Here is a 24043-nt window from a genome sequence, read left to right on the forward strand (position 1 = left end):
TACGCCCCGCCCAAACAAACGGGTCCGAAACAAATAAAAAGGTGCGTGCCGCACTCACGAAGGACTGCCAGTGATATACTGGAGGAAGGTGGGGATGACGTCAAGTCCAGGTAATTCACTTTCGCTCCTCCCCCGCTAATAGACCTTCAGGACATATAAGAAGAATCAAATTTACCTCTAAACTATTCGAAATAAGATAACTTTATTTAAAACACCATTCAAAGTTAAAAGGGAAAATTTCAGAAATATACAAGTTGGTCACTTACATTGCAAAAAAAAAAAGCCCAAAACTTCATTACAAAAAATAGCCCAAAATATACAAACATATACAGACACTTATACCAACATAACCAACATATACAAATATATATACAAAGGCAGAGAGAGAGAGAGAGAGAGAGAGAGAAAGAGAGAGAGAAAAAAAAAAGTTTGGGTCATTTTTTTAAGAATTAAAAAAATTAATTAATTTTGATAGCATTGTTGTCCACACTGTAATTTTCTCAAAGTTAAAGTCATTTTGGGCCATGTTCTAATTACGGAGTCTTAGTAAGTAATTGCACATGACAGATCTGAAATTTGAAAAGAAAAAAAAATTGTAGTATTTGAAATTAAGTTGAAAAGGGTATTGGGAAATTGAAGTTTAAGAGTTTGTTGGACTAAGGGAAGCCCACATGAATTTGCCCAGCATTTAGCCCAACAATCAGCTCAGTTCAGGCGGCCCACATCTTTATTTCCTTTATTTTGGTTACACTGTATTTATTCATTTTTACCAGTTTTATCTATAAATATAAAATAGTGTTGGGTCTGTCTACATTTGTATCAAAAATTCCGTCCTAGTAGTATGTCGGAATCTATGATAGCGAGCACCAAACGTGTTAACCGGTTCAAATCGGTAACCGGACCGGTAAAACTGGAACCTGTTCAACCGGTTCCGGTTAACCGTTTATTATATACCGGTCCAGTTTTAATTTTTTTAGAATCGGAACCGGTTAAACCGGTGGAATTAAAAAAAAATTAAATAGAGTCGTTGGGGCAGGCGGGCAGCCCAATGGACCATTGGGCAACGGTCCATTTGCAAAAATGGCCGTTGCCAAACGGTCCCAAACCCATTTTTTGCCCCCCCCCCCCCCCCCCCCCCACCAACCCCCAAACTTTTTTTAACACTTTAACCCATCCCCCACCTCTATATAAACCCCTCTCCATTTCCATTTTAATCCACACCAATTCACTCTTCTCTTTCTCTCAAATCTCAATCTCTCAATTATAGTTACTTTGCAACAATTAGTCACTTTAAACTTCTCTCAAATAAATATTATAAAGTCTTATTATAGTTTCAATTATTAATTTTGCAATTATAATATTGTTGGTGGAGTTGGTGATTTGCAACAATCCGAAGTAGCTTTGGTGGATTTGCAATTCTAGCCGCCTTCACTTTGTTGGAAATTAGTTCGGCAATTTGGTACCTTCGTTCCAACGCTATCTTTATTTTTCGCAATTTAATTTACGCAATTTATTTTCTTGTGATTTATTTGAGTGATTTAAATTAATTTTATTTAATAATGACGAAGAGATTTAGACGTGGTGCCGGTAGTAGTGGTATTGTTAGGCGTGGGCTTAATGAGGAAACATTTGTGGAAGAAACACCTAATTTAGGTATTGATGTTGGTGGAAATAATTCACTTTTAGGTCATGAGGCAATGCAACAACATTATACCGACACTTTTAATGAAATTGATGATGAAACACAAGCCCCCGAAAATCCCATAGGAGATACATATCCTGCACAATCACATACACAAGACAAACTGCATAGAACTCGTAAGTCAACCGCTAAAATTTGGAAATTTATGACTAAGGATAGGGAAAGCTAAACAACTAAATGTATCATATGTGGACAAGTATTTACTTTTAAGCAAGAAACTAGTAAGGATGGTGGAACGGGTACACTAAATGCTCATATGAGAAAGAAACATATGGATGTTTGGGGAGAGCAAACGGGTTCAAATGTGGGAGGTATTCAAATGACGATAGACCCACGAATCGGTAAAAATTTTAAGTATGACAAGAAAAAAGAGCGTGTAGAAATAGCTAAAATGGTAGCTTATGATTGTTTACCATTTTCCTTTCCTTCGGGTTTGAGGTTTGTTACTTACATTCAACGTTGTTATAATCCGTTATTTGAGGGTATTCCTAGAATTACTTATAGAGCGGATGTTATATATTTGTATAAAAAATATAGATTTTATTTGCACCATGTATTTAATTCTTTAAATTGTAATATTTCTCTTACCGCTGATTTGGGTCTTAGTCTTAACAAGTTAGATTTTTTTGCTATTATATGTCATTGGGTTGATGAAAATTGCGTTATGCAAAAAAGAATTATATCTTTTTTATATGATGAAGGAAAAGGTCGTCACGATGAAAAAAATTTAGCGGATTCAATATCTACTATTATGAGATTTTTTAACATTTATAGAAGAATACCTTGTATTGCTTTAGATAATGCTTCTAATAATACAAAGGCGATTGGTCTTCTAAAAAGAGAATTAAACCCTCCGCTAAAAAATATTTTTTATGTAAGATGTATTTGTCACATTTTAAACTTAATTGTTAAAGATGGTCTTGTGCGTTTTGACGATTCTATTCAAAAAGTTAGAGAGGTGGTTGCGTTTCTTTTTGTAGTGCAAACTTTGATGAATATCACTTTTATTTGATGCAGCCAAATGTGAATATCAAGTAACTAGATGAGTTGGACGTCTTAGCATGGTGGAAGAAATACAAGGCAAGTCATCTGATACTCTCAAGAATGGCTCGAGATATCCTTACGGTTCAAGTATCAACCGTGGCTTCGGAGAGTGCATTTAGCCAAGGAAGACAACAAATTGGAGATCATAGTGAAACACCCCGTACTTTTAACCTAAGCTTTGACCATGATCCTAAACTTAGAAAACCAGATAAAGAATGTGCGAATTGGAAATTTCTTCTTCAGTTGTAAGATGGTTGTTTACGCCCATGAACAGTGACCGTATTTCAGTATACAGCTCGTAATTCAAGTCGTAAACTGTTACCAAGGATTTCTGAGCATTCTGGAATTTGGCAGTTGGATGTCATATGGTTAAATACGAATCGTATTTCAAAATACGGCCCGTATTTCAAAACATATTTGGAATTAGGGAAAACTTCCTTGATGAAAGTTGTAGAGCTTTGAAATACCTTTCCAACGGTATATTATGGGGGTCAAACGGACATCTGTGCAAAGAGTTATGACCATGTTACTGAAGAGATGCAGTGCAGTCCGTATTTCAAAATACGGCCAGTATTTAACTGGGCCGAAAATTTAATTTTTTCCAGAACAGTATATATTCGTCCATATCAGTTCAAATCATTATTTTTCATTCCTTCAAGCCCTAGAACGACCTCCTACCCTCCTCCATCATCAAGAACACCAAGGTAAGCCTACTCTAATTATTCCAACTCAATTCTAACATTTACTCTAATAATCTAAGCAAGAAATTATTGTTCCTAATCTAGGGTTTTCAAGAAAACCCATCTCAAGGTTCAAGAATCAAGATTTAGGAAATCTTCTTCAAAACTCAAGTCTTTCATTCAAGTTTTGGAACAATTAAGGTATGTAGAACTTCCATCCACATGTGGGAATATCTACGTTCTTCCCCATGCTCCGTTTCTTGATATCCATGAAGTTCAAACCCTAGGGCATTAAACCCAACATATTGGTAGCCCGTATTTATGTATTTATGTACATGAATTTTGTATCTATATTCGTTATTGTATTCCTAATCTTCCATTACGGTAATTAGGAACCCTAACTTAATCCATGAATCATGAATTCTTCCTCATGTGTTCTCATTATGTTTATATGAAACTTTATGATTTTATCTAGGAAGTTACAAGCATGTTTTCAAGTCAATTATATATATATAATTATGAACTATTGTTATTATTCATGAATCAAGAACATGTTTGCAAGACTATGACAAGTTATCTCATGAAACCATATTACAAGATATTTCATGAAACCATGTTACAAGTTATTTCGTGAAATCATGATTACAAGTTATTTACAAGTTATTTCACGAAAATCATGGGCTTCTTAGCCAACTATATTATGTTCATGTTTTGGGAATTGCTTAGTTAACCGAGAAGGCTCAAATAGCCTGAAACTACGTAGCCACCGTAGGATAAGAGTTGTCAGCAAGGAGGCAACACCTTCATTATGCAGTTTGGATCCTTACATGCTTATTATTACTTAAATCTCATATCCCTGGCAAGGTGTGAGTATTCTGCTGGTAGGACGCAAGTACCAGAATCATGTTGTCGGTTATACTATAGCGTTTCCTCACGTTGCAAGCAGTTTTACATACATGTATTTCCATTGATTTACTGTTCTCAGACTTTACTCACGTTTCATGCTCATGTTCAAGTTACATTCAGTTTCAGTTCATGTCCTATACTTATGTTGTGCCATGTTTTTCATTTCAGCAGGTTTTACATACTAGCACTATTCACCATGTACTGACGTCCCTTTTTCCTGGGGCTTGCACTTCACGGTACAGATACCGATTTTCAGGAGCATACACCTGCGCAGTAGGGTCACTTTAGTTATCAGCTTATTGGTGAGCCCCACTCCTCTCGGGGTTCAACATGGAGTCTGTATTAGTATTCAGTTTATGGTAGTCCAGGGCCATATCCTGGTAGTTAATATCCAGACATGTTTTAGAGGTTTCATAGACAAATGTTAGTTCACAGAGTCAGTTATGCTTTCATGTTTGCAGAATATTATGTTTTCATGATTTTTCACGCTATGAGATAATTTCAAGACTTTATTCCGCAAATTACATTTACACGATTCATTTAAATTGCATCATATAGAGTATATTGTTTTGATGCCAATGTTGACAAGCAAGCCATGAGGTTCGCTCGGTCACATGCAGTAAGGCACCGAATGTCGTGTTTCGCCCAGGTCATGGTTCGGGGCGTGACACATAAACACTCATTATCCGGCTTTAGCTTACAAGTACTAGTGTGCATTCGCGATTGGATTAGATCGGAGCGACGCAATCAAAACTTAGAAGCGGAGGAAGGCGGAGAGGAAGAGATTGAAGATTTGATAGCAAGTGGACCGGACCAAATGGAAGACTTTGAAGATCTCTCCATGGCCGAATATGATATGGGAGAAATTAACCAAATGATTGAGAATTGGTGATTTTATTATTCTACTATTTCTTTGCAACTCATGTATTATTTGCAAGTTAAAAAAAAACTACAACTTGCAAATAAATGTTATCCAAGAATGAATAAAATATATGGCTCATTGAACTTTCTTCTATTTACTTGTGTTCATATTTTTACTTATATTAAGTTAGGAATATACCTAAAATATACTAAGAATATACTTATAATATACATCTACTTAAATTAAAAACTAGAAAGTTATATACTTGAAAAATAACTAAAATATACTAAGAATATACTTATAATATATAGTATATATATATAACTTAAACATATATCTATATATATATATATATATATATATATATATATGTATAACCTAAGTATATTGATATATATAAGTATATTCTTACTATATTTTAGGTATATGTAGTATAACTTAAGCATATATATATATATATATATATACACACACGTATATGCTGTATTGCTGACTTGCTGTTAGCTTGTTAGTCAATAAATATATAAACTTTACTTATAAACTTATATAACATATGTAAATATACCTACAATATACTAATAAATACTATAATATATATATACTATACAAAAAAAAAAAGAAGGGTTTGGACGTGTTTGAACCAGACCGCTGGTGGTTTCGGGTTTTTAACCGATAAACTGGAACATGTGCCCTGTTCCGGTTTTTTAACCGAAAACTGACCGGCTTGTTAACCGGTTTGAACCGGACCGGACCGGTAACCGGTTAACACGTTTAGCGAGCACTTATCTCTTTAATGGGCTTGATGCAAATTCACATGGAAAATTTATTTGCCATAGCTACTCCTAAGACTTAATTATGGATAGTAATTACCTTTTTTAATATTTAAGTTTAGTAGCTATATTATTCAAAATTTACATTTCATAGCTACCCCACTTTTTTTTAATTAAATGTGCTGCCCTATAATCCCTAAGTTTTTGCTGTTTTAGCTTCATGCCCACCAAGTGTATTTTCAGTGTATACAACCGTTTTCACACCTATTTTCAGTGTATACAACCGTCTTTTACTCAACAACGATTTTGTATTTCGTTGTATTTCGCTGTATTTCGAAAACGCGAACATGACCAGACTCAACAACGATTTTGTATTTCGCTGTATTTCGAAAACGCGAACATGACCAGACTCAACAATGATTTTGTATTTCGTTGTATTTCACTGTATTTCGAAAACGCGAAAATGACCAGACTCAACATCGATTTTGTATTTCGTTGTATTTCGCTGTATTTCGAAAACTCGAAAATGACCAAATACGACAAAAGCAGTTACGAATTGTAATTTTGCAACTTGTAGCTATAAATTGTTAGAACATATTAAAAGGTAGCTATTTGTGTAAGCTTTACAATTCACATTTGTTGAATCAGCAGTCTGAATATCAAATAATTGTACAAAAAAAATATTTGTCAATCGCCATAGAGAGATTAGGAATTAAATTCAAGCTTCTTGAAAAGTAAAACAATGAGGTATTTGAATTGGTTTGTTCGTGCCTCGACAAATTTCACAGATATCAATTGTACTCTGTCCACCAAGACTTGAACATATAACGAAAATAACTTAAGTAGTATTTTTGCTTTTGTTTTTCACTTTTTGTCTCCATCTAGTTTCGTATTGGATCCAAATTGTTGTATAATTCTTGGACCTTTTGGAGAGTTAACCTATGATAGAAATCAAGGGGTACTTAATAAGGTACATTATATTTAAGTTATACTCCATCCGTCTCAAAATATTTATCGTTTTTTTCATTTACACGTCCATTAAGAAAGCATTTATAAAGGTAACATTTTGACTATTTTACCCTCTTAACATATTTCATCATGCTCTCTTTCCTCAGTAAATATCTACTTCATTAGTGATGAAACCTCTTAAATGTTGGTATGTGAACTCATAAAATCAGCCCATTGATGTAATTAATACAAGGATAAAATGGAAAAAAACTATTTAATTTTATCTTGGATAAATAAAGCGACAAGTATTTTTAGTAAGAATGACAAATATTGAGACGGAAGGAGGATACACTAATAACATAAAAAGATTACACTACCGATATAACGTGACCTTCTATAGCAAGCTAGTCAAAATGTATTCTAAGTAGCAGTTAATGCTTTTGAAATAGCTAAATGCAATTTCGTCGCAGTTATAAATAATTCTGTAAAATCATTTTGCACGCCACCCTTTACTGTGCAAATTTACAAAAGCATAAAGAATAAAAAGGTAGATTATATTAATCCTTGGCCAATTTTTTCCAGTCCGCCCACCACATGTCTTCACTCGTCAATATCGTTTGCTTAGGTTTACAATTTTAAATAGAACTTTGAATTATTAAATCACAATAGACAGCTTTAATTACGGGTAAGACAAGGGAGCTTTAAAACACAAACAACACATATTACTATGTTGTCGATATTTGACAATCCAATGGATAAAAGCTTAGTCACCAAGACTTTTTTTTTTTTTTGGGGGGGGGGGGGGGGGGGAGGGGCTAATTTACTTTGATGGACTGAAGGAGTCGATTGAAAGAAGAAAAAGAAAACTTGATGTAAGTCGAACATCACCCTAGCAAGAATGTAAAGTAGATTTATCACTATTTGTGACGTTCTTTTAATCTATTCAATTTGAGATAATATTTATTTTTTGAAAAAATAAAATAATACTATCGAGATGTCTAGTAAAATAATTTTGAGCTTTCGAATATGCTAAGATCGTAACAAGATGGAGATAACTAAGTGATATGTGAACATGACTATAAATACTCTCAAACGATTTTCTTAACGTCATGCAACTTAGTAATCATAAATTCACTATTTAATCGAAATATTCTTAGATCATAATGATTGTCGTTTATTTGGATTTCTCATCTATTTTGTCGACTATGGAACACATTTTTTTTTTCTGTAAGTTTGAGAAACGAAACTTCTGTACGAAAAGCTATTTTCTTGTTACGTTTGCTATGGGGAAGAACACCAACAAATTCATATAATCTATTTTTTTTTTGTTGGTTTGGTTGGAGGAAGTACTGGGCAGGTAAGCTTATGAAATAAATGAAAAAATGAAATTAAAATAAATGCAGCTATCAACGTTGTAGACTTGCCATCGTTAGATGGTACGTCTAATTTGTTAGCCCACCGACAATCATTTTATATTAAACGTTGTGTATTGTTTACTAACGTAAGTTTAGGGTACAATGGTACATGAAAAAATATTCTAAGTACATGCTCTTATTTTAATAACTCTAGTTACTCTACTACTAGGATTAATTAGGAGTTGTCTGACCAATTTTTGTACGCGAAAACCAAAAAGGAAAGTTCCATTTTGCATACGCGTTGTATTACAATTTAGTCTCAGCTTCTACACACTTCGTTTATGTTTCTTTTTTTGGCAGAATTCACAAGGTAACTTTTATTACAATACAACCGTTAATATTATTATATAATTCATGTTGTAATTGGTGTTATTATTTTTATTTGATGTTGTTGTTGTGGTGCCAAAAGTATAATATTATTTATCAAATTTGACCGACACATCTTGTCCCTAAAAAAAAAAAAAACACACAAGACTTGCTTAAAGCATACCTAATTAATGTTTTATGCTTGTAGTTGTTGCTTTCAATTTAAGATTTTACCAAATGAGCCATAAAACTAACTCAAACCTCGTCAACCAGAATGCACAGTCACAACTAACCTCAAAGAATCTAATTTATTCTAATTTTTCCTTTATTGTTTCATTTACTTCCCTCTCCCCGAAAGAAAAAAGAAAAAAAAATTGGACTAGCAATGGGGCATATGTTGCATACGAAAAATCTAAATTCAATGAAATGAAAGTATATATGCACGCAAATAATCTTTAGTTCTTCAAAAAATTATTTGAGTTAGTGGTTACAAAATATCAATGGATACACTATTTCTTCATGATAATCGGTGCAAGTTATCAAAGAAAATGCATTTTGAAAAGTATTCTGCTATGTGTGTGTATTTCAAAATGTAAATAATGCGGTGAACCGTAATCTAACCATCAACAAAGTTACATCTGCCCCTGAACAAATTCATTTGGAAATTGAAGACGAAAATCAGTGAAAAGGAATTGTATATGCAAATATTAAGTCCATGTGTTAGGTGGAGCCTTATAAATCTTCTATAAGTAGAAAGAGTAGAGGTAAAAGTTAAAAATTTTGTTTTTTTAAGGTTAAATTTGCTATTTCTGAACTCTTTTGAATAGCAATGAGCGTAATTCGTAATCTAAATTATTTTGGATGAACTTATGACGAGATTTCAATTTTTTTGGAATTTAAAATGACATATTTTCATAGTAAAGAAAGTGACACATTTTCAACCCATCAATGTAAAATACGGTGCTAAATCCCTCTATCCAAATTTATCCACATAAGCATCTAAATTCAGAAAGAATAAGCAAATATTCAAATGTTTATATATATTTAACTAATATTTTGAGTTTTTGATCAAATCACTTTTTTTTTTCCTTCTGGAGAAGTCAATTTAAATTGTGCACCTAATTGGAATATTTGTACCTTATGCGTATTTGAATGGTCATAGCGATTGGTGCTTTTGCACCATCTTGATCCTTTCTGTTATTTTCAAGTCTCTTCTTTGATATCTCTTTTTACCTCAAAAAAGAAAAAAAGAAAAAAGAAGAAACGAGTAAACATGATTTATGAAATAGTATCTCTTGACGACAATGACAAAGAGGCAAAAATTACCCGTATCGGGTATTTATAACAGACCAAATACAAATATGATGTATGTTTGAATATATAGTTTCTTTACCCACTATAATTAATAAATTAATATGTATTTTTACTTCATTAAATCATTTAATCATAATAACTTATATTGATTTGATGTAAACATCCGATGCAGATATTATTACGTGAGAGATGTGCAACTTCTACTCATTGAAATCAAATCCTATTAAAAAGATTCCATCTGATGGCATGTTGAGTTTGTACTATCATATGTAACATCTTAATGTCAAGCAATACTAGTACTAGTTTAATTTGCAAAGTTAAATCTTTGAATTAAATGAAAGGTCCGTGTGGGCCTGTGGGGACATGTTGGTGGCTAAAGACCATTCTTTTCACCAATATTCAAAACGAAGTGTCATTGTTCGAAGTTTGAACCTAGACATGCTAATTTTTTCCTGGTCTAAGAAAATACATTAGGTATATACCCTAACGACCTAACCCCATTGGTCATTGTAATTAAATTGACAGTCTAACACACATCAATATAAAGAATACCAACATATAAAATTGAACATGAGTCCATGGTAAAAAAAGTTGATCTTTATTCATACTGATGCAAAAGGTGGATTCAGTTCTTACGAACTTATTGGGAATAATTCGAATTTAGTTCATGATTTATTAGGAGTAGGAGATACTTAAATGAAGTTTTCACGAATAAATAAATAATAATCGAACATGAGACGTCTCAACCTTTGCACCTTCACTTGTATTCGTCATATAAGTTTAAGGAAATATTTACTTTATGATAAGGATAAATTTGTATAAAAAAATCTCTTAATTTGTTGATAAAATATAAAAGTAAAAAGGAAAATTTATTTTTAGCATACAGAATTGAGTGAGTATTTTTAACAATAACTAAGGCCCTTGTAATTAAAGGGAAAATTAATGTAATAATACCAAAATAATTTCTTGGGGGTAATAGCACTTTTGGTCCCTCAATAATTAATAAATTATGATTTTGGCTCTTATGATGTCTGACTATAGACATTAATCTTCAATTAATTGAAATGTGTACTTTAGGTCCCTTCGCTAGCGAATATTCACAAATTATCATAATTATTTATCGTTCAACTACTAAATTACTCCATGAGTTATGGTAAATGTATATTGTCACTTTTTATTTCTCGGTAATATAATTCTAAAACAATTCCAATATAACATATTTCCTAAATAAAAAGATTAAAACACACATTTCAATTAAACACAGTTTAAATATATTTAGTTAAATATCCAAAGGATTGGAATCAAAATTTAGTAATAACTGACAGGACAAAAATTGCTTCCCATATGAAAGCACATTAAAAAAAAAAATGACATGGCTAAAATTCATTCATCAAAAGAAATTTCCATTATCCCTAATTTCTTCTTTAATTTTCTCATTTATTTAAGTCGTTTTCCATCAATCAAATAGGTACGGTTTCCTTGTTCTCACAGTTGTCACTTCATCAAAAGACTATTTACTTTTCTCCGTCCACTGTTACTGGAGCATGTTTGACAATAAATAAAATGATAATTGTCATTCCTAATTATTATTATAAACTGTCTAAAAAAGTAAATTAAATATATTTTAAAAAAATGTGCAGTCACCAGCTTAAATATAAAATGGTAAATTATTTCTTAATTCTCTAAATTGCGTTTTACCTGTCATGTACTCATTGACTTTACACGCCTGATAACAAGCTAAAAATAGAATCAAAATTTTATTATATCAACTCTTTGAATATAATAAATGAAAAATTAAATCTGAACAGATAGAGTAACTTGAAAAATAGAAACTAGAATTAAACGAGTGTTTTCCCTCCGCGTTTAATAAATAAATCAATTCCGTTTCCAGTTTTCTTTACAATTAGGCGTAGACTTGAAGTCTCCAAGCGACAATGACACAGCAACGGTCCCACACATAAATCATCTTTCTCTCTCTCTTTTTATTTTTGCTTCTCTCTCACTTTTTTTTTTCTTTTTTATTTTTAACTCTTCAATGTTCATTTTGCTAAGTTTACACAAATATCCAAGTGTTTTTTTCTTCAGCATAATCATTCTTACCACTCTCTAGGTACTGTTTAATTAGTAGGAAAAAAAAAATGTTCGCTAACTTTGATTTTAGCAGTGTGATTGTTCAAAATTTTGTTTACTGTTGATTTTGCTGCTTACTTTTCAGTTTTAAGCAGTTCCATCCCTACATTTCAGTAATACTTTGAAACTACGCCGCTGACTTCGATTTTGATGGTAGAAAATGCTCGCTAACTTTGATTTTAGCAGTGTGATTACTGTTCAACCTTTTGACTGGAATTTTCCTTTGTTACTGTGGATTTTGTTGCTTATTTTTCAGTTTTAAGTAGTTTAATCTGTACATTTCGGGAAAACTCTCAAACTACGCCGTTTTTCTCGGTTTTTAATAGTAGAAAATGTTGCTAACTTTAATTTTAGTAATATTTTCAGTTTCAAACACTTCGATCTGTGCATTTCGAGAATTTCTTCCATTTCTCAACTTCTCAGTACTTTCTAAGGTATGTATTTTTTTTATTATTATTATTTTTAAATTGCTTTTTAGTAGTTAAAAGTGTCGGTTAATTTTTTAACATAATGTGAGTTTTAATCGGAAATTTCTTCTGTTTATCTTTCAGTTTTAAGCTGTTCTAGTGGAATATAGAGGAAATGTACTTATGTGATAACTATGAGTAGGATTAAGTAAAGTTTCCTTATATATATATAATTTTTTTTCCTTTTTTTTTTTTTTCCAATTTTGAATAATCTTTAAGTTAAGTATTTCCACTGTTTTTTCCCTTTGTTGAGATTGAGATCTGAAGTTGAACTGGTAGTTGAGTACTGAATGTTCTCGGCGTTTTGTGCCGATCTAAATTGTTTTTGTCTGTTATGTTAATTGGTTTATTGTTTATTCTGTAACTTGGCATTGCTTAGTATAAAATACTAATATATTTGAAGACTAAGCAGAATTAAATATAGCATTTCAGTGTCTAAAATCTTGGAAATAGTTTATGAGTATTTAATTTTCTTAGAAGACAGGGCAAGGGCGCCTAGTTATTATCTGTAGTTTTATTTTATTAGCGCCTAGTTATTATCTGTAGTTTTATTTTGGATGTTTATTTAGAGCTTGTATGATACTATTCCTTTTCATGATCGCCCTCAATGTTCGTTTTCATTTCTTTCCACTGTTACATGATCCTGGAAGCTGCAAAATTTTCATTTTTTGTTTTCTCCTTTTCCCGATCCTGTTAATAAAAGGTAATTACACTTAGAAAAGGGACCAGAAATGCATTAGGATGGTCAAGCAGCAGGTTTTGTAAATGTTTAATCATTTTTTCGAAGCCTCTTTTTTTCCTTTATTTGTCAGTCTAAGAATATCAGGCAGAATAGATAATGCTATCATCTTCGTATATCAAAGTAGAACAGTTATGGTTAATTTTTGTTATAATCTTTGAATCTTTTTTCTTGACTTGGCTGGCTTTAGTGTGTTTGACAGATTCGTTTTTTTTTCTTGTCTTTGTTATTAAAGTGCTACTGAAACTTCTCCAAGTTATATAAACTGCAGACACTGCTTTTGGCTGCTGCCCTTTATATTTCAATATAGCTAGGAACATACTTTTCTGCATTCCAGTTGTCTGGCATCTTTCCTTTGGAGCATTTTGGTCCTTTATTTAAAACCATATTCTCTGTTCAATCTATTATCCACTGACAGGGGACTTGTATTAAAGCATAGGTCCTTTAGATGTTCTATTCATTCTTGGAAAACTACATCTTTATGTTCAAGAACAGCCCCCAAATGATCATCAGCCAGGCAGACAACTAGGTTCGAAGTTTTCTTGGGCAGTGTACTTTGAATCTCCAATATCATATTTAAGTATGTTTTTCATCTCACCTACCGTCCATATTTGGCCTCCAATCGGGGAAACAATGTAATAGTGCGTGCCTTATTTGGTGTTCTGAAGAAACAAGCATAATTTTTTTTGGCTTTTCTACTGTACTATTAACCTAAACTGATTCAGCACTGGACTCACATGATTAAGATTTGGTGTTGTTCTTCAAGATAATTGTGGTTCTTTTCTTCTCATTAGCATATGCACATAATGAGATAAGTTATTAAACTGTTTAGCATTTGGCACATCTAGGCATACGGTTGCAGCTGCTAATGTTCTGTGACATATCTGGGCATACTGTTGCAGGTGCTACTCTTCTGTTGACTCTTGGGGCTCATCTAGTCTGGAATTCGTTGAATTAAGTGCTAAATGATTTAGTAGTTGTATTGAGAATAGAAATGAAGAAATGGTACTGTGGTATTTTAATTACATCCCTGTTGATGTTTTTGGTTTTGGGATATTGTGTGATGAGGAAACCTGTCAAGGAAAGTTATGTTACAAGTTCTTTCTACTTCAATATGACAAATCCTCTTGAATGGATAAATGCTATGGCTCCTCCGGCAGCTCACCATCCAGAAACTATTACTCAAGTAATATCTGCTGAAATTGTTGTCTCTGATCTTTTTATTGAGAGGAACCTGTCAGCTCAGGAGCAACAATCTCTGTCTACGTGGTATCAATTGAAAAGGTTAACTACTCGTAATCTAGTCTTACCTAATGCTATAGAGGCAGTTAAGGAAGCCAGTGTTGCATGGAACAACCTCATGAGTGCAGTAGAGAGGAAAAAAGTCGATGCAAATGATAGTTCAATTAAGGCAGGGAAACAGAAACAATGTCCTCATTTTCTTAGCAAAACCAATGCTACAGAACTTGATGCGGGCGGCTTTAAGTTACGGCTTCCTTGTGGTCTGACTCAGGGTTCTTCCATCACAATAATTGGCATTCCAAATGGTCTTCTTGGGAATTTTCGGGTGGATTTGACTGGTGAGCCACTACCAGGTGAACCAGAGCCTCCTGTTATTCTGCACTACAATGTTAGGCTCCATGGTGATAAAATAACTGAGGATCCCGTAATTGTACAAAACACCTGGACAATTGCACATGACTGGGGTGAAGAGGAGCGCTGTCCGTTACCCTCAAATGAAAAGAGCAAGAAAGGTAATAGTTCCCCCCCCCCCCCTTCCTTCAGTAAGGAAGTTCATTCCTTAAAGTAGAAGTTCAAGCTTTGAAGCTCATTTCCCAGCACTTTTTTCAACTATTTCAACCGACTTGCAACTCTTTGTGCTTTAGAAGGATGCTGCATCCTCCTGTGTGCTCAATTAACTGCAATCATATTGGGCATGCCATAATTGGAAATAAAATTATTATCCTTGAAGTCGATGTCAGCTGTTGAGGTCTAGATCCTGCAAATGTTTGGGAATTTTATTTGTGTGCTCATATTATACTAAACATTCTGAAGATAGTCTGTACTCTTTAAATGCTTATAGGATTTCCTATTTTCATTCCTTATAAAAAAAGATTTCCTAATTTCATTTTTTCAGTATGCCCGCCTAGTATGTTCTTTCATCGTCTCTTTCCTGTTGATATTGATAATAAACTTTTGTCTCCTTTTAACCTACTTATTAATTTATTTCTCCATTGCTGCATAAGCCATAGGAGATATGCTGCAAATCCTTTCTCCAATTTGTTAAAATCTGATTGGTCTTTTTCCTGGAGAGTCGAAATAATTTCTAAAATTGCATTTTATCCTTTGCCCCTCTGTTTTCTACCAAGAAAGATAACAGGTTTATATGACTGGTACATTTTAAGGTTTCATCACAATATTCTCTGGTTGATGTCTTGATGATGTTTCTGTTTGCCTCCTTTTATTATCTTTTTCAGCTTCATTGATGTCCTCACTTGTTCACCCTGTGCTCATTGCATTATTACTAACATTATTTACCTTTTTGTCAGTGGATGAATTAGACCAATGCAATGAGATGGTAGGTAATGTCATGGCTACCCGGCATGTCACTGCAACAAATAAATCTAGCTTTGTTCAGGATGGGGCTAAATCAAGAAAATACTTTCCTTTCAAGCAAGGATATCTCTCGGTTGCCACTCTGAGAGTAGGCTCTGAAGGAATTCATATGACAGTAGATGGAAGACACATAACATCTTTTGCTTTCCGTGAAGTAATCTTTTCCCCCATTTTTCCTTTTCTCCTCTTTGTTCCTCAGAATTTTATGATGGTTATTTCTGCATCATCATAATTGTTCTGTTTCACTGGAATCTCCATTAATTTGGATGTATATCTTATCAGACTTTGGAACCATGGCTCATAAGTGAAGTGAGGATATCGGGAGACATAAAATTAATTTCTGTTGTCGCAAGTGGTTTACCAACATCAGAGGATTCAGAGCATATAAATGACTTGGAAGCCTTAAAAGCAGCTCCTCTTCCTCCACGAAAAAGACTAGATCTCTTTATTGGTGTATTTTCTACCGCAAATAATTTCAAACGTAGAATGGCTGTCCGTAGAACGTGGATGCAATATGATGCGGTGCGGTCTGGACAAGTTGCAGTGCGGTTTTTTGTTGGCTTGGTGAGTGATTCTTTTCTTTGTACTCCATAATGTGAAATTACCATTGGTTTGAAGATAATGTAGTGTTCAATGGCGATGCCTATTTGATCCCTAATTACCGGATGGTTGGGCTTGGGTTGCAAGTGCCATAGTTCCATGTTCTGCTGTTCATTAGAAGTCACATTAGATTTCAATAAGTGAAACTTCAATTGACAAGATATTCTTTGTTATGCATCTGTAGCATAAAAACCAAATGGTGAATGGAGAGCTCTGGAATGAGGCTAGGACATATGGAGACATCCAGCTGATGCCTTTTGTTGATTACTACAGTCTTATCACTTGGAAGACCGTTGCCATCTGTGTTTTTGGGGTAAAATCCTGTCTCTTCCTAACTCATGGAGTATCTTGTGCTCCCCTTGTTGACATCGTCTATTGGACAGACAGAGGTCGTTTCTGCAAAGTTTGTCATGAAGACAGATGATGATGCATTTGTTCGGGTGGATGAAATCTTATCTTCTATGGAGAGGATTAACGTGGCTCGTGGATTGCTATATGGTCTTATTAATGCAGATTCCCATCCTCATAGGAGTCAGGACAGCAAGTGGTTTATCAGTCCAGAGGTGAACATATTCATCATTTATCTCATCTTTCATAGCCAATTTCACCCTTACTCTATTGCAGTGGTCAGCAATGGGGAAAGGGCATCTGTAATAGCAACAACTGCAATTCTCACTAATTTGATCATGAAATGAAACTCAATCTTATTGTTTGTTGATGTATAGGAATGGCCTGAAGAAACTTACCCTCCTTGGGCACATGGACCGGGTTATGTTGTCTCCAGCGATATAGCAAGAACAATCAGCTCGAAACAGAGAAAAGGTCGCCTAAAGGTAAAGTGAACCATTCTTTCTCGATATATCCAACTGTCATTTAAGCGAGTGAAGTTTACATATGAAAATATATCAATCAGCCACTCAGGTCCTGTATCTCCCAGTTAATTCTAAATGCTACAAGTTCCTTGAAATGCAGATGTTTAAGCTGGAAGATGTTGCTATGGGCATCTGGATTTCAGAAATGAAGAAAAAAGGGCTGGAAGTGAAGTATGAAAAGGAAGAGAGGATTTTTAATGAAGGTTGCCGTGATGGTTATGTTATTGCACATTACCAAGGCCCTAGAGAGATGCTCTGTCTTTGGCAAAAGATTGAAGAGAAAAAACGAGCTTTATGTTGTGGCGATTAACACAAAGTAGTTTTCGTTTGAGTTCTGAAGGCTCAGAAGTGTCTATAACTAAGATTTGACAAACTTCCTGCTGACTTTTTCTAGTAGCTGACCAAGGACACGTACTTGAGGTGGAATATTAAATAGGTCGGGAAGAAGAGGCCAAGGTCATGCTTATACCACATTGTTGTACCAGGCGGTAGAGTAGTTACTAGCATATTGATATAAGTAGGTGATTAGGTTAGCTTGTTAAATATACCACTAGATATTGATTAGTGAAGATGTTGGGGAAGGGATCTGTATTATAAAGAGAGCCAAGTGGAGGGGCATTTATGTTGTATAGAGCATGGGCACACTATGTACGGTGATTATTTTGTATGTAAATCACACGATCTCTTGTACCCATTTCTTGAGTGATGGAGAGGATTGATGTATACTACAGTATATTTTTATGTTGGAGTTCTTGTCTGCATTACATCCTGTAGCAACTGCAATCCTTAAGTGAACATGAGAATTGCTGCTAATTCCAATATATCCGACTCTTCTGATACTGTATACAGCTACTGGTGTTCTTAGTTCGATTTGGGTTTGCAGTGTCTTCAGTCTTGTCACTGGTACTATGTTTATGTCTTTGACTGCTGAGCTTCTTATGTATCTGTGGTGTCGCCCTAAATTTAAGCGACAGAAACTTGCACTATTTTTGTTTGCCTTCGATGCCAAAGATGGTTGTGGGTCTGTACGGGATGGAGAAAAAGGGGCTGAATTTGAATGAAGCTGAGTTGACGGGTTGCTATCAAGTTTTCTTGGCTTCCATTTTAGCTGTTGTTCTGTTTTTGCCTTTTTTTGGCCGATCTTTTGGATTGTTCATCCATCTTATGATCTTTAGTAACAAGTGATAGAATGTGGTTTATGCTACTGATTGATACAGACAAAAGAGTAGAATATGTTTGTGTTTATGATAACTAGCGTGACATTGCTCAAGATATCTCTAATTTGCCTAAGAAAGTAGTAACCAGATAAAGGAGAAAGTAAGACAAATCTTTGTTTCTTTCACAAACATTAGCTGAAAAAAATTAGATTCACCAAGTATTTTTAACATGAAACACGAAGGAACAAATCACAAAAGTAATGCCATGCCCCTATTCGATAAGCTTTCAGAGAATGTAGCCTATTCAAGCAAAATCCAATCCTAAGCTTGACTGCACAATAGCAAATGATGAAAGCTGTGAAAATAATTATAAATCATACCTATTCATGCATTGTTCATTCACTTTTAGTAACGGTTCAATTTTGTACATTTTAATTGCTACCAAATCAAACCAATTATTCAATTTAATTATAGTTGCATTACAAACCATACCAAATGAGAAATCATGTCGACTTATTAAGTTGAAAAATCATGAGTTGATTTTTCTTGAACACCTACATAAACAATGAAAAAAATTGCAAAACGGAATGAGTAGCAGTAACATTTATAGTTCGCCATCCCAGAATTCCTCTATTGATTTGTATGGTCCGTCTGGATGAACAAAAACCTCAGCTTTGAATCCCCTGCATTGAGGAATTTCTTGTATCCGCGCGATTTCTTCATTGCTTAGTTCCCAATCCAAAATTTGAAGGTTCTCTTTCATCCTATCCTTGTTAAAACTCTTCACTAATACACTAACTCCTTGCTCATATACCCACCTCAATGCAACCTATAAATATGGATAAGATCAATGATATAATGTGATGTAAATATCGAGTGATAATTTTTTGAGACAAGGGTCAAAAAACACCTCAACCTACTGGAACTATCAGGTGTGAGAGTTTCCTACCTAAAATATCGCCAATTAATTAGCAAAACACACCTCAACTATCAATTTTTCACTTTTCCTACTTGATGGTTGAGGCAGGAAAAGTGAACAATTGATAGTTGAGCTGTGTTTTGCTAACTAGTTGGTGATAGTTTAGGTACTAAACTCTCACACCTGATTGTTCAGGTAGAAAATTAAAAAATAAAGTGATACTTGAAGTGTATTTTTGACCCTTAAATTTTCATTTTTAAATACCTGTGCAATGCTCTTTTGTTTATGAATAGCAATGTCTTTTAGAACAGGGCTTTGCATTACAGCATGATTGCCCCGGACAGGTATCCCATTAGCTCCAAGTGGAGACCATGCACTTACAAGTATTTCCTTTTCCCTGCAAAACTCTAACATCTTTTCTTGCCTCCATGCAACATGCATTTCCACCTGTCATTAATTAATCATTTCTCTAATCTTTGTCATTTTTTGACTGATGTTAATTTATACTGAAAATACACTTCAAAATGATTGAAAACGTTTCATGAAGCATAAATAAAGTCATTACAAGTAAACTTAATTCATACGACTTTGTTTTTTCATTTCTTGGTTCGAACGTAGTGACGTTGAGTTATTTAATTTCTTGATTCGACAAGTGTTAATTTGAAACCTACTAAAAATAGTATTCTTTCCGTCCTAAAAAGATTGTCCTCTTTTGATTTGGCATAAAGTTTAAAAAATAAAGGAAGAATTTTGAAATGTGTGGTCCAAAATAAGCGTTAGATATTTGTGTGGCAGCAAATCATCTCATAAAGTTAAATTGTTTCTAAATATAGAAAGGTGACAATTTTTTTGGGACAGACTAAAAAGAAAAGGAAAACGATCTTTTTGGAACAGAGGGAGTAGCTGACATGTTAAGTACAGTACACCGTGGTGAAGAAAATGTACAATAACTATTTATGTGCCTCATTTCCAAATAAGTTGGAGTCGATTGTCTGATTCTCACTTACTATACTTTCTTATCTCAATTCAACTCATGTCATTATCATACCAAAAAAAAATTAAAAGTGAAATTAAGTTTAATATAAGAAATATCACTAATAATAATCATATTGTAATTGTTATAAAAATCTATGATATGGTCAAAATTCTCCTAAAAATATTACGTTCACAATGAGCGTATTAACATGACTAAAACTTAAAAATACACTTCAAACTAATTGAACGTTTCATGAAGTACAATGAAAATTTGAGCTTTAACAGGTCATTTGAATTTGGTCCCCGATCTATGGTGTTTGTGCTCATATGATTACCCCATTCATTGAATTTTACAACTTTTATTATATCACCTCTTCGGTGTTTAATTGGAAACCAAATTTAAAAAACAATGAAAGTTTTTTTAAATTTATAGTTTAAACAAGTCAGTATGGCAATAAATCTTTAGTTACCCATTCATTGAATTTTCAGAACCCTTTATATGTATACTCCCGTCTTCTCAATTTATGGAGGGCTGTTTGACTGAATACAGAGTTTAAGAAAGAAAACAGATACTTTTGAAATTTATGGTCTGAAACAAATTATAAACATTTGTGTGGCCGCAAATCATCTCACTAAAGATAAATGAGAAATTTAAAGTTAAAATATTTTGAATAAAGGAAACATGATTTTATCGGCAATATATTAAATCAGAAAGTATATCAAATAAATTGACACAGTACCTGATTAACTGCAGGAGGAATAGTGGCATGGTGCAGTAGTTGAGAGAGTTTTGTGCAGCTGAAGTTGCATACACCAATAGACTTTGCCAAACCTAATTTGTTACATTCTTCCATGGCTTCCCATGTTCCTTTCATGTCAAATGGAAGTACATCCTTTACTACCATCTTTATCTCTTCTTCACTGTCATTCTTCTTCATCCTCGCTGGCCAATGTATTAGGTACAAGTCCAAGTAATCCATCCCTAGCTTCCTACAAAGATTTTTTGATACTCGTGATTGGTAACCAAAAAAAAAGATTGAAATATAAAGTTGACAAAACATGTGAAATATAATTATTTCATGTATGTATCAAGTTCTACCAACAACAACAACAATTGTACTTCAACTGCCAAGATATTACGATCACTGATATTATATGAAGCCTCACTTTCATGTCACTTCATTTAGTCATGTCTAAGTGCAATACTATTAACAAATAAATAAGAATAAATAGCAATAATATCGATACTCCTCACGTTTTAATTTATGTGGTATAGTTTAACTGTATACAAAGTTTAATAACTTTTGAAACTCATGATCTTAGCATTTGCGTGACTATAAGACTTCTAAAGTCTGTGGTCTTAAACATGTCATAACTAGCGGGACTAAAAAGGCCTAAAAAGGAAATATTGCCAAATAAATTAACATAGAAAGAGTAAATAATTAGTTTCTCTAGCACTATGATCTTTTGTATTAAGAGGATCGATTCATATCATAAATTGACCAATGACCAGTATTAATTTACAGAAGATATTGATCTATTACAGTAATCTTTTTCTATCTGAATATAGAACCGACAATATGAGCAAACTTACGCGAGAGTATTTTTTAGGGCAGGAAGAACAAGGTCGGGGTGTGTGTCCATGCACCATAATTTGGATGTAATGAACACTTCTTCACGGCTCTTAATGAGTCCATGCTGTAGCGCTTCTGCCACTGCTCCGCCAAGAGCTTCCTCGGAGCCATAGGCTGCGGCAGTGTCAAAGTGTCGATAACCGGTTTCAATAGCATCAACAAAAATGGAGATTAATTGATCCTTTGGTGGTAAGGTAAGTTCTGCTGGTGCTGTTCCCATGCCTATAAGAGGCATTTCATGACCAGAATTCAGCACAAATCTTGGGAGTACTAACATTTGCTTCATATCCGTTGTCATGACTAATATGACTAAGTACAAATTGGAATGATACAGAAGATTATAGAACGTGACAATTTTGAGATGCATGTAGATTTTAAATGTACAAGCTATATGCATATTGGCCTTATCTTGTTGAAGTGATAGATTTGATGTGTGGTCAAGGCTGTACAGCGTCAACGTTCCCTCCTTTCAACCATTTGGTCAAACATGCACTGTATATATACTTGGTTTTCCTGCAATGTCAAAAATAGGGGCAGGCATTATTAGAACAGCTGCTAGCTGCTATTGACAATGTCACGTCGACTACTTTGGACCAACCATGACTTAATGATCGATATTGCAAAGAGGGATTGCTAGAGATGCGTCCAGAATCAAAATACCCCCTAAAAAAGGGGGGTTGAACCAAAATATCTCCAAATAATTGTGATAAAAATATCTTTAATGTAGTATTTTACTACATTAAAGGACTTACTAGTAACGGTGTGGTTAAGTCCTTTAACGCAGTAAAATACTGCGTTAAAGAATATTTGTTTTCTTTTCTATAACGCAGTCTATTAATGCGTTATAGAATCCAATATTTTAAAAAAAAAAATTGGTTAACTTTTTTTTTTTTTTGCAACACTTAGTGTTTTTTTTTCATACTTTGACCAATGATGTCGTGCGTTAAGACTCCGAAACGTCAATATTTTATATATAATCTGATATTTTTTTCTGCGTACAATAATGTAGGCACAATACATGAAGGATACGTAAACGTTCGGTTCGCCATTTTAGGGGTTGAAAGGTGCCTGAAGTAAGTTTTGTTTCAAAACTTTAGGTTTAAGTGTTCTATTTTGCAAGGTTATTTTAGTCAACTTTATATGTTGAGAGAATTAGTCAGCTTTATTTTCGAAAATTGAAACTACAAAAGTGAAATTGACATTCACAGCTACATTGCTCCGAATTTTTACGTTGAAATCTATTGCGTATCATCATATTATAAGTAAAAAAAAAAACTAAAAACTTCACGCCAATTTGGGGAAAAAATTGAAATTGAATAGAATAACAGGTGTTTTTTTAAAAATAGGCTCGGCCAAACCCCCTTGCGGCAGTTTGTCCGCATTGTTATACCCCATTTTAACCGGGTTAGAGCGGAGTACAACATATTGGTGATTCCTAAATTGCTTTGTTTTAAGGAGTCGCCACCTAATTGATTTTAAGGTGAATTAGGGCACCTAATTATTAACTAAGGTAAAGCTAGCTAAACCTCCGTTAATAGTCTGCTTAACTAGTGTGATTCTAGGTAAGGGTTCTATATTATCCTAAAGGGAAGGAGTTAGGCATCCTTTAGAATCCGTTAACTACGGTTATCCGGCCAAACTTAGGTTAATTAACTAAGATTAAACATGGTGTTTAAATTTTAAGAAAAAATAGCTTGTAAAATATAGTAATGCTATCTGAACTAATTTATAGGAAAATATAATAACTTGCATGAAAGAAATGCTTTTTTTAAAAAAAATGAGACTTATAAATGCCGTTAAAACTTTGAATGAAAATAGTGCTGCTATTATAAAATAATACTCACAAAATATATATATATATAATAATTTGCCTAAAAGAAGATTTTAAATGCCATTTAAAATAAAATTTTATAAAAGTTGATAAGGCTTTAAATAAAGATGCCATCTAGAATGAGATTTGTAGAAAATATAATAATCTGCATAAAAG

At 33.5% G+C, this 24043-nt stretch overlaps 2 protein-coding genes across 10 annotated transcripts; one reads left to right on the forward strand and one right to left on the reverse strand.

Moving 5' to 3' along the window:
* Positions 1-11871: 11871 nt before the first annotated feature.
* On the forward strand, positions 11872-18258 carry LOC132642048 (beta-1,3-galactosyltransferase GALT1-like). Of its 9 annotated transcripts, none has more exons than XM_060359296.1 (9): positions 11872-12511; positions 13723-13863; positions 14186-15037; positions 15833-16053; positions 16182-16463; positions 16684-16812; positions 16883-17062; positions 17225-17332; positions 17472-18258. In XM_060359296.1, the coding sequence occupies exons 3-9, from the start codon at positions 14278-14280 to the stop codon at positions 17679-17681; spliced, it is 1890 nt and encodes a 629-aa protein (XP_060215279.1). In that variant the 5' UTR covers positions 11872-12511; positions 13723-13863; positions 14186-14277; the 3' UTR covers positions 17682-18258. The 9 variants fall into 9 exon arrangements, with proteins under 9 accessions (XP_060215279.1, XP_060215283.1, XP_060215281.1 ...); XM_060359300.1 differs by having other exon boundaries at positions 13723-13812; XM_060359298.1 differs by having other exon boundaries at positions 11872-12057; positions 12444-12511; positions 13718-15037.
* A 690-nt stretch (positions 18259-18948) lies between these two features.
* LOC132642050 (protein REDOX 2-like) lies at positions 18949-22446 on the reverse strand. Its single transcript, XM_060359304.1, has 4 exons — positions 22017-22446; positions 21163-21412; positions 19712-19894; positions 18949-19357 (listed from the first exon to the last, which is right to left on the reverse strand). The coding sequence occupies exons 1-4, from the start codon at positions 22421-22423 to the stop codon at positions 19133-19135; spliced, it is 1065 nt and encodes a 354-aa protein (XP_060215287.1). The 5' UTR covers positions 22424-22446; the 3' UTR covers positions 18949-19132.
* Positions 22447-24043: the final 1597 nt, after the last annotated feature.

The sequence above is a fragment of the Lycium barbarum genome, chromosome 5 (genome assembly GCF_019175385.1).
Source record: "Lycium barbarum isolate Lr01 chromosome 5, ASM1917538v2, whole genome shotgun sequence".
NCBI lineage: Eukaryota > Viridiplantae > Streptophyta > Magnoliopsida > Solanales > Solanaceae > Lycium > Lycium barbarum.

Excerpts from the sequence above, each read along its gene's own strand:
- LOC132642048 (XM_060359294.1), top strand. The coding sequence starts at position 14,278 with ATGAAGAAATGGTACTGTGGTATTTTAATTACATCCCTGTTGATGTTT. Across the intron at positions 16,813-16,882 it reads TTGCCATCTGTGTTTTTGGG|ACAGAGGTCGTTTCTGCAAA; the intron begins GTAAAATCCTGT and ends TCTATTGGACAG. Across the intron at positions 17,063-17,224 it reads AGTGGTTTATCAGTCCAGAG|GAATGGCCTGAAGAAACTTA; the intron begins GTGAACATATTC and ends GTTGATGTATAG.
- LOC132642050 (XM_060359304.1), bottom strand. The coding sequence starts at position 22,423 with ATGCATCTCAAAATTGTCACGTTCTATAATCTTCTGTATCATTCCAAT. Across the intron at positions 21,413-22,016 it reads GCCCTAAAAAATACTCTCGC|GAAGCTAGGGATGGATTACT; the intron begins GTAAGTTTGCTC and ends AAATCTTTGTAG. Across the intron at positions 19,358-19,711 it reads AACAAAAGAGCATTGCACAG|GTTGCATTGAGGTGGGTATA; the intron begins GTATTTAAAAAT and ends CCATATTTATAG.